At 36.9% G+C, this 11,346-nt stretch overlaps 1 protein-coding gene across 7 annotated transcripts in view; it reads right to left on the bottom strand.

Annotated features, from left to right (window-relative positions):
• ACACA (acetyl-CoA carboxylase alpha) overlaps positions 1-11,346 on the bottom strand; it is a 244,968-nt gene that overhangs the window by 70,099 nt on the left and 163,523 nt on the right. For all 7 annotated transcript variants that reach the window (XM_025041628.1, XM_025041629.1, XM_025041627.1 and 4 more), the window contains one exon: positions 2,873-3,142. In XM_025041628.1, the coding sequence (XP_024897396.1) occupies positions 2,873-3,142 (270 nt within the window). The remainder of the gene's footprint in view (positions 1-2,872; positions 3,143-11,346) is intronic.

Genomic DNA, 11,346 nt, shown 5'->3' on the forward strand with positions numbered 1-11,346 from the left:
AGGTAAGAGATGACGGTGACTTGAGATACCTTGCAATAGTGGAAGTGGTTAGAAGTGGTTGGATTCTGGATATTTTAAAGGTCAGGAGGTAAACATGATTTACTGACAGAGTGGATGTGGGATGTGAGAGAACAAGAGAAGTCAGGGATAACTCCAAGGTGTTCTATTTAAATGGAAGAATAGAGGTACCATTTATTGAAACAGAGAAGACTATGGGAAGAACAAATTTATGAGAAATTAGAAGCTACATTTAGACAAATGTATAAGTAGAGATGTTGAATCTAGATAAATGAATCTGAAGTTCAAGTGTAGGCCATAAATTTGGAAGTTTATCAGTTTGCAGATGGAATTTAAAGCTTTAAGACTGGTGAGATCATCAAGGGAAGGTGAATATAGAAAAGAGGAGCAGTCTGGGGTCCAAGCTCTGAAACACATTTTTTTCTTTACCTCACTTTCTATATAGGCTATTCTGCCAAGGTACCAGGTGAGAGGTCACTGGGCCCTGAGGAGGTTGAGACTGGAAAGTCTAAATCTTTTTGGTTCTGCCACAGTCTCTGCGGCCCTGACATCTGTCTCCATTCACATTAACTTCTTTCTTTTTTTTTTTTTTTGTAATTTAAAAAATTGAGATAAGATTCACACAACATAAAATTGGCCACTTTAAATAAAGTGTACATTTCAGTATTTTTTAGTATTTTCAGAGGTTGTGTAACCATCATCACTATCCATAACCCTCGCAAAAATCCTGTATCTAGTAGTGGTCGCCAACGTTTTCCCTGCATTTTTAAAATTAATTTTACTGAAGCATATAATTTACATGCAATACAATTCATCAGTTTTAAGTGTTGTAGTTTGATGAGTTCTGACGAATGTATATACTTGTATAATCACCACCACAATTGAAATACAAAATATTTCCATCATCCCCTGAAACACTCTTACACTTAAAGTTGTGAAAGGCAGCAAAGGAAACTGAGAAAGGACAGGTAGGAGGGTAAAAAGAGGACTGGCATCCTGGAAGCCAAGGGAAGTATTTCAAGGATGAAAGAGTGACTGTGTCAAATGCTGATAAGACGTCAAATAACTGAGATTAACGACAGATTTAACAACATGGAATCAATGGTGACCTTGACAAAAACAGCTACAGTGGAATGGTGAGGGTGCAAGTTTAACCAAAGTCGGTTCCAGAAGGAATGGGAGAAGAGTATCTGGAGATAGCAAGAAGAGACAACTCTTTTAGAAGCTTTGCTGTAAATGGAAGGAAAAAAATGGGATATGGGTAGTGACTAGAGGAGTAAATATTTGTATGTTAAAGGGACCGATCCAGTAGAAAGGGAAAAAGCGATGATGTGAGGGGGAAGAAATGTTGATCTACACCTTTAAGTTGGCAAAAATAGAAAGGATCAGATGAACAAGAGGAGGGTTTGACCTTAGATAGGAGCAGGGACCGTGCACCCAAAGTACAGGAGAGATGGTGGAGAATAAGGGCACAGATGGAGACATGTGGGAGCTTGTGGACACTGTCTTCTAATTGCTTCTGTTTTCTGAGTGAATTGGCAAGTAAGGTCATCAGCTAAGAGTGAAGATGGGGGAAGAAGGTGTTGGAGGTTTGAGACAGGAAAAGACACAAAATTGTCATTCAGGAGGTTGTTAAGCTTGAATTTAAAGTAAGAGCAGTCAATAGCACTGTGTATTTTTCTCCATCAATGTTTAGCTATGTAGGTTCAGATTCGAGAGCAGATGAAAAGAGTTGGACTTACACAGGATTTTGTAAAGGCACGGCATAAACGGAATGAAAAAGTTGAGAGTGTAGGAAAGCTGAAGATTATAATGTGATTTTAATATTTAACCTATAATTGACCTTGGAATTTAAGCTAGATAGAAATGAAATGAGGATGTAAGGAGGGAGTAAAAAACAGAAGAAAGGTAGTAGGATCAGTAGTTGTAGGTTCTGTTGGATTCACAGGGTTTTTGGACTTGAAGTACTCACGAGAGTGAGTTGGGAAGATAGGGTAGAGGGGTAGCAAAGAAAGGGATGCTTGAAAATGAGAGGTTGAGCTGGGATGGAGGATAAGACCATTAGAGGAGAGGAAGTCAAGGATTCGAGAGTCTAGATTATGGGATGGATCATTTATGTGGATATAATAATCTCCAAGAATTACAACAGGATCAGTAATATTGGAGAGAGTGACAATGTGCCAGCAACTAAAAGATGCAAAGAAGGAGAGAGAGAGTGACTAAAGGTCGGGGAATGCTATAATAAGGAGCAGTGGTAGTATGACACAGTCTAATAACATGAGATTCAAAGATGGGGTTTTTCAGAGAGAAAGGAGGGGAAAAAAGGTCTGGAAGTAGCAATGAGGCACAAGGAAGACACTATTCTCCTTCTGGGCTCAGTGGTACAAGAGAAAGTGAGAAACCAGTCACTTCTTAAGAAGGCTACAGGGTAAGCAGTGTCTTTAAAGGATAGGCAGGTTTCAAGTAGAATAAGAAGGCTGAGGAACAATCAGAGAAGAAGCTGAGGACATAAGAGCTTTTGCTAATGATCGACCATAAGTACTGGAAGCCATAGTGGAATAGTTTAAAGATATATATTTTTGACTTAGCATGTCTCATGCTAAATGCATACCTACTGTTTAATCCAGTGTTCAACCAAAAAAATGAGCAAAAAAAAGAGCTGGAGGAAAAGCCAGGTGAACATACTGAGAGACAATGTTTCCAACTTGGTTTTGGTTTACCATAAATACTGACTTTTGAATTTAAACCTCTACCTCTCCCCAGCCTCTCTACACAGGCACATGCGTGGATACACACCCCCACACAACACACAACCATATAGTATCTTGTAGTATTATTATTTTTTAGTCTGTACCTTGTAAGGATCCTCAGGATCTACCCAGGCCACGTGAAACATATGACGAATTTCCTCTGCCAGTCCAATTCTTGCTCCACTGTTGGCTGCTACAAAGATGCGTGGAATACCCTCTGCCCTGGCAAGCTCAGAGGCTCTGAGAAACAGCCAGTCCTCCTGGGGCCCAAAGGACCCAATTTTGTACGTGATGTCATTGCCAATAACAATGATATCTCGGCCTTCTGGATATTCAGGACTCTTAAGGGTCATTTTCCAAGCTACCATGCCGATCTGCAAAAGCATAAACAAACAAATAAATAGAGGCTTCTTACATGCAAATTTTTTTCCAGGCTCTTTGAAGGTATCAGATTGTACCCAGAAACACAGCCTTTATGTAAACATATGCATTTGCACTGCTAACAAGCCAAGCTTCCTGTGGGAAACTAGAACAAACATTCTAGCATACTTCTCTAGATTATGTTGAGAATAGCTGGTTTACTATGTATTTCAGTTATCTCAATTCCTTCTTTGGACCTGCTCAAAGAGATGAAAAAGCCAAAATCTAAACGTATTCAGGATACATTGGCACTGAGAGTTAAATCCAGAACTCTCTATCACTTTATCTATTGACACTAGTTCTACATTTTTTGAGATTCTTTCCAAGAAACCTTCAACATATCAAAGGAGAGCAGGAAGAGAATCATCTCCCATGGACTGTATAACTTTTGTGATTGTGGGTCCTTTCACTGTCCTCCAGCATTTGGTAGGAATAGCAGCAACATTCCTTACTGGCTTGCTTCATGTATCTCCCATTTTTGCAAGAACTGACTATAGTTCAAAATGCATTCTGTGAGCACCTCATCACTTTCTCCCAGAACCAGAAAACCAAAGGATGCAAAGAACTGATCTCTTGCTGCACTATGATATATGTAAATCTCTGTGCTCTGTTCAGCAGCATCTGACCAGCCCCACAAATAAATGATATTGACTTAAAAGGCAGGGGTGACATGTTTCTTCCCAAACCCTCACAGCCCTCTCCTCTTTTAATCTTCTTCTATATGAGAGCTAGTCAATCCTTCTACTTGTTTACTTGCTAGTTCCATTTCTTTTCTGTTCACTCACACCCCAGTTACAGCTGCAGTTTTTCATGTCTGCCTGTCTATTTCCCTATACCTAGATAAGTAATGTTTTCCATTTTCCCCCATTTCTTCCTGTCTCCCCTCCCTTTCCACCCCCACTAACTCGCCCCAAACACAAAGCCCACCAGATGAGCATTTCTGGTCTTGCCTAATGGAGCCCAGCCACATCTGCAGCCTTGGTCCCTCATCCCCAGGCTGCTGCATATCACCTCATTGGGGAGCAGGCCATCAAGAAGGGCCATTAACAGATGTAAATAGCAGCATCCCTGGAAAGCCACATGCATCACCCAGACTCAACCGGGCCAGTGATCATAAGCTCTGAGTACACATTCCTCAATCCAATTGCACATCCACTGTAATCAGGCTGGTTGAAGCTTTCCACACAGCTATTTGTGATTCTCAGCATTAAGAAATATATATATGAAACACCCACAGATAAACATAAGCTATTTAATATATTATACCACTGGCCAAATACAAATCAAAATGGATATAATACACAGAAAAAAATCCAATCACTTTGAGATATTACTCTATCTGCTCATTAAAGACAGAGAAAGGAACAAGAAACAGATCATCCAAAAAAAAATAAATAAATAACAGCACAAAGAAACTCCAAATATCAGGACAATTTTGGTCACAGTTTTAAGAAGCTGGTTAATATAATGCCTGCGTGGGGAGAATATTTTACCTGCCTTCTCATGTGGCCCTCTAACACAATATCGTTTTTGTTTTTCAGAAAGGAAAAGCTATTTCCTCTAAGTTCATTTTTAGTTAGAAAGATTGGGTTTTACACCACATTTTATGATATATTAACCTTAGCCACATAGGCCAAAAGCAGCTTAAGACACAAGCCCTGAAGAATCTACTTCAGCATTTGCATGCTAATGCAAACACTGTGTCTATGTGTCACTGGGCAGGCAAATAATACTCTTATCTTCTGTTATTACCTGGGGACTCTGTGTCACTTGGGCAGTCAGTTCAGCAACTGTCCAGGTCATTATGCTTACAATATTGACTTCCAATTAGGTGTCAACATAGCAGCACCAAGAACACACTACTCTTTATCAATGTTCTTTCCAAAGTGTATTCCTCATCGACCGCCTCCCTCTCTCTTGAAATGTACCATTACAGAATGGAAAGTGCTACCCCAGTCTTTATATAGTGAGATTCCTTATTGGAAAAGATTAAGTTTGGAGTAAGCATAATGGATAAACATCTAAGAAAGCATCTACTGCTTAATTTATATTAAAGTTTAGATTTCACTGCTAATCAAATGGTAGGTCATATAATGGTGAACATGGGATTTGGAATCAAACAAACCTGCATCCATATCCATTTGTTAACTTCGTGACCTATCATTTGTTAACTTGGTGACCTTGGGAAATAACTTTTTGAGCTTCAATGTCCCCACATACAAAATTAATAATACCTATGCATTTGATGAACTATTAGAAGCCATAATCTATTAACTTCAACATACGAAGTTTGCTCCTTTCTCTCCTTTCAACCTATCCATATCTACCCATTCTAAAAGGTTCATTCAAATTCCATTTCCTTAGTAAAGCTTCCCTCTAGCCTAAAATGAGCCCTTTTTTCTCTGATCTCCTACTAAGACCTTCATGTAGAGAATTTATTTGATAATTAATCATACACTGCTTAGGACCACTTTTAGCTTGCCAGCTTGAACCATTATATCATCTCCTCCAGTGCCCTACACATAATATGGGAATAATAAATATCTGCTGGTTCCAGAGTCATTTCATTTTTTAAATGATACTTGGAAAACAGTCAACACCAAAGGCTTAGAACATTCTCCATGACTTATCTCTAGGGATCACAGAATGGTCCTAAACATTAGTCAACTATATATTTTTAAAAATAACAATAACTACCATTAATTGAACATCTATGGCATGCTGTACTATACTAAATGTTGAGAAATACTGATAGTAGTTAAGAGGTTAAGCTGAGAAGTGTCAGCCTGTCTTGGTCTAAATCTCAGCTTTCTACTACTAGCTATATAACCTTGGACCATTCACTTCACCTTGTATAGCCTCAATTTTTCCAATTAGAAAATGAAGATAATAGTATCTTTCTGAAGGGACTGTTGTGAGGAACACATTAAATTAGTACAGAGATTGGCTTATAAAATTCCTCAAATAATAGCTATTATTATTAATTCAAAAGGAGCTATTATTATTGTCATGAGAAAACTAAGGCACGGAGAAATTAAGCAACTTGTCCTTATAGCTAGTACTAATTGTTTATTATTTAAAATAAGTTTGCATAATTTCCTTCTCTAGAGAAATTAAGGAAGAATGTTCCAGGCTAGTGCCACTGCACTTAACTGAAACAATATGAAAAGATAAATATCAATTATAACATAAACATAAATGTCATTGACACCTAAATGTGATACGGTGTCCTGGACTGGACCCTGGAACAGAGAAAGGACACTGTAGAAAAACTGGTGAAATCCAAAGACATTGTAGAAAAACTGGTAAAATCCAAACAAAGACTGTACTTAATAATATTGCACCAATGTTAATTTCTCAGTTTTTATAATTATACCACGGTTATACAAGATATTAACATGAGGGAACACTGGGTGAAGGGCATATGGAAACTCTGTACTATCGTTGCAACTTTTCTGCAGATCTAAAATATTTTAATACAAAAAGTTAAAATAATAAATGCTATAATAAAAACTTTTTTTAAATGAAGTAAATTGGCTAGTGAGGTCACTGTTCGCATTTTGGACAGCCTCATAAAATGATGTCTATGAAGACTATGAATAGCAGTTTAAAATACCCATGATGTAATGCTAAATTTGAAGAACTGGTATAACAAAATTGAATGTATACCATAATGACTGTGAAAGGCAAAATAGTGTGGTGGTTAAGGGCACAGATTCAGAAGCCAGATTTGGAGAATATGACTCCAAGAGAATCGGACCCTGACAGAATAGAGATTCAGTTTTCTAGCCATATAACCTTAGGTAAGTAACTAACCTCTATGTGCCTCAGTTTTCTCATCAGTAAAATGGGGTAAATAACCTACTCTATTAAGTTTGTTGTGAGGATTAAATACATGGTAAACCTTAGAACAGTATCTGGCACATAGTGAGTGCATAGCGTTATAATGCTCTCTCTAACTAAAAGAATGTTAGGAAAAAAACAGAAATGAAGCAACAGCAAAATGAGATGATAATTATTTTAGAATGATGAAATCATGTATTTCTCCTCATTTTCCAAATTTTCTTTAATGTGTTTATACTGCATTGATAACTTAAAAACTTTATAAGTTAAGAAAAAGTAACTGAGAAGAGTACCAAAAACTTTTTCCCTAGGTGACAGGTACGTGGGAGCTTATACTTCCATCTCTACTTCAGTGTATATTTGAACATTTGCATAATAAAAACAATTTTTAAGGGGAAAAAATCTTATCGCCTATTAGATTTTTCATATTTTATATAAGAACTGACTCTAAATTTCAGTCAGACTACAACAGATATTTTTATAATGTTAGAGAGCTATAAACATGAAAATTAAAGCTCACCTCAAAGGGAGAAGAATATCAGAAACTATCTCAGTTTGCTGGGGCAATCATTTCATTTTTTAAAAAGACATGCTCTGCGATGATGTGTTAGAATGTAAACATATGTATATATAGGTTTATACAATATTAATATCTCTACCTGAGAAGTAACTGCTTCAGTGTTTTTCTGGTCTGATGGTTAAATACATATTTATACTTTTAAAGTCAATATTTGTACAATAGACAAGAGCAGTGCCTATCAGCTAAACACATATTTAGGACTGTACCACATGTATTACAAACATGTACTAAAATCGAAAGCTTATATTTATACAGAGCCTTTCATCTCGAAGGGGGCTAAAGAGCTTTACAAACATATGTACATAAAAAGACGTTTGCACTGATAGGCAGGCAAGGTATCAATTCACTCTCTCCTCTATTTCTTCCAGTAGTCTGGGATAGGAACACATGGTGTCAACAGATGCAAGTCTGTAACAGCTGCAAAGACATGTAACACAACAATCCACATAGTGATGCAGTCACTGAAAGAGGGCTTGCAACATGAGAATAGCGACTATTCTCCAGTACAGAAGCACCACAGCCATTTCCAAATTTGTGTTTTTAAATTATTCTCTACTAAACTCAACTAATCACTCGACAAAATTGAATTTGATACTGGAAATGGTTTCTGAATGCAAAATACTTTCTGTCTGATGGTGAGAATTAGGTTGAAAAATGCTTCCTCCTGCCCTTGTTAGATTTAGAGGGGGAAAAAGGGTCACAACATTCAAGAGAAATGGTTCAAAATATTCTAAGAATAGCTTTCTCTCAGTGGACTGGGTCATTACTGCAAAAGAGCCACACCCCCTCCCCAATTTAATTAGGACACTTAAATTTTTCTGTCAAATTACTTTATACAGATGGGTCTATTTATATTATACATACAACAGAGATTTTATATTGAAAATTCTGCAATCACTATAAAAGCATACACAAAATGTGACAATATGATTAAGAATGTGACATTCACTGATTCCACCTCAGCCCAAGTTGCCTTGTACAGTAACTGAAAAATAATAACCAAAGGAAATTCCATCACTGAATCCCTTGTTTCTGCTTCCCTCCCTTCAGTGTTTTTATGCGGGTGAAACCTAGTGAAAATGAACATTCCAGGACTAAGGGCTAAGAAAGCAACAAAAGGGAAACTTGTTCCCTGGAAGGGGCTTGTGAGAGTGGGTGGGCTTATGGTCTAATGAGTTTCAGATTCAGGCTTTTGGTCCTGGCAGTTGCCACCAACTTCTTTCCCTGACCACTGCCTCTCAAAGGCACTGATTAATCAAGTGATTCTAGGCACTTACATGCCAATTTACTAACATAGCCATAAATTACTGAAAAAATACTTAATTTAGATGATTTCTGATAACAGAACATTCCAATTAGCAGGTTTTTTAGGTTTAGGGTAAGCAACCTAATTACCTTAAAGTGAAAAAGGGAGGAGGATCAAGAGTTACTGTGAATAAGCTAAGGATAAACAGAAATAAATATGTTTTCCTCATACAAGTTCTAAGAAAGAAAATATTTCTTTGGCCACAGTCTGATTCTGGAATAAACACATGCCAAGTGAGAGAGGAGGGAATGGGAGGAGAAAGCAAGCAGAAGAGAACAGTCTTATTTAACTGTTTTTATGTGGGTAAAATGATTTGTGCCACAGTATTTCCATAAGAAGTGGGACCATTATTTTCCTGTAGAAACACATTTGGTTCGAAAAGTATCACTGGACAGGACGTGAAAATCAAACCAAATGAATTATTCACAACCTCCGATCAGAGGTGATCATTATTTCTGATGCTCCAAACAGTGATTAGGATTCTGCTCTGAGATGTCATTTTCTCGCTGAGCAACACCAGTAATACAGAAAGGCATTATCTATCTATCCATATATGTATTTTTTCTCCTGGGAAGACCCTGGTTTAATGTTACTATAACAGATACTAAAAACATGATAATATTAACATTTATTCTGATGGTGCCCATAAATGCCATTAGTCTGACACCAAATGTCAACACTAATTATGACCCAAAGTTAACACCAAAATTGACATCAACATTAATTGTACTATCAGTGTGAACAGAATGTTCAAGTGCACACATTCACGCATGCACACCGTATGTATACACACGCATTTTCCAAAGCTGCTGTTACTGCAAAATAAACAATATTAAGCAAAATAAACAATATTTAAGGATGTAAGAAGCATCCATCAACTTTAGCTATGCTGTGGGAAGCAGAAAGGGAATATCTTTGCCACGGTTGCCTTTCTTATATCTATCTCCTCATTTTGAGTTCAGCTGTAATAACATCTTTCTATATTGACTTAAATGTAGGTTAGACTGTGGCTGAGATGTGGAAGCTTTATTTTCCATGCTAAAAGTTTAAAAGTTGAGTTTTTCTGGCAAAGCCTCCAATAGCTTTTGCTCTGCTATTGCCAGTGCCAGGAAGATGACTATCCTGCAAGGCCCTGGAGCAGCAAGACAAAGACTCCTAGAATGTCAGAGCTGAAACAAACCTAAGCACCATCTGCACCATAAAGAAGAGAAAACTAAGACCCAGGGAGAAGGAATCTAAACTCAAGTTCCTTTATAGACACCTAACTAAATGTTATTTTTTTCCTCTTTTGTAGTTTGTACAGAATATGGTATCTGCACTTTAATTAGATACTGTAAAAAAAACAATTACAATTTTAATTCATGTTAGAATCTCATGGAAAAAGACATACTTGATGAAATATTGGAAAATACCAAATGTGTTAAAATGTGTATTTTTAAATCATAAGGCAATATAATATTTAATATGTGCCATTCAGAAAAACCATGTTGAAAAAAAATGTCTTTCCATATTGTATTATCTGCTGGATATCGTGTTCCATTGCCTAGTGTTCTATGATCACATAAAAGAGCTGAAAACAATTTTCGTAACAGCTGAAAAACTCTTTTTTTCATGCTTGGATAATTCAAAAATGGCTGAACAAAGTTACCTCAATCCTTCTAAAAGTAGATAAAAGGGTAAGAAAAATACCATTCTTAGAGCGAAAAATTTTCATCCCAGGGGTAACTCTTTGAAAATGTTACCAAAGATTAGAAACAATAAACAGGAAATTATTTCTCCCTGTAATATTTATGTACATGAAACCATATTAATTTTATACATATACAGGCAATGCTTTAATAAACATATGAATTTTTCAAAAAACATGCAATGGAGCACATATAAACCAGTGGTATTTGAGAAAGGGGGCACAGCAGTAATTGGTTGATATAGAAATTAACCAAGTTGGCCTACTAAAGTTCAAGAAGCCTCGCCCATTAATCATATAAACAAATGTTGAACCCCGATGCTCCATGCTACACCTCATCCTCTGGTGGTATTTGTTGCTATCTTGATGTTCATTATTGCCTCTAGTTGGAGCTGTGTAAAGTTTCTTGACATAGGGTACTATATCACATCGTTTTCCCATAAAATCTTAAAATTTAAGATGTATAAAAATGCTGGTGAATACATTCTTTTGCTTAAAGGCTATCTCTAGGAGTTACTTTTGAAAGGAACTGGGGAGCCCCGCCAAGTGCTGCACTCTTCCCCTCATCCTGCAGTAAGCAGGATGAGATTTTTCTTCAAATTTCATTGTGGGAATTTGGTACAAGTCTACAAGGTAAAGCCCACAAAAGTGAGGGTTCCCCCCAACTCTCTTCATGAATAAGTCTCCTGGAGTTTTTCATTTCTAGAGTGGTTTATACTGAGCCTTCTGCAATTCATCAATT

Source organism: Pteropus alecto, unplaced genomic scaffold (genome assembly GCF_000325575.1).
Source record: "Pteropus alecto unplaced genomic scaffold, ASM32557v1 scaffold98, whole genome shotgun sequence".
NCBI lineage: Eukaryota > Metazoa > Chordata > Mammalia > Chiroptera > Pteropodidae > Pteropus > Pteropus alecto.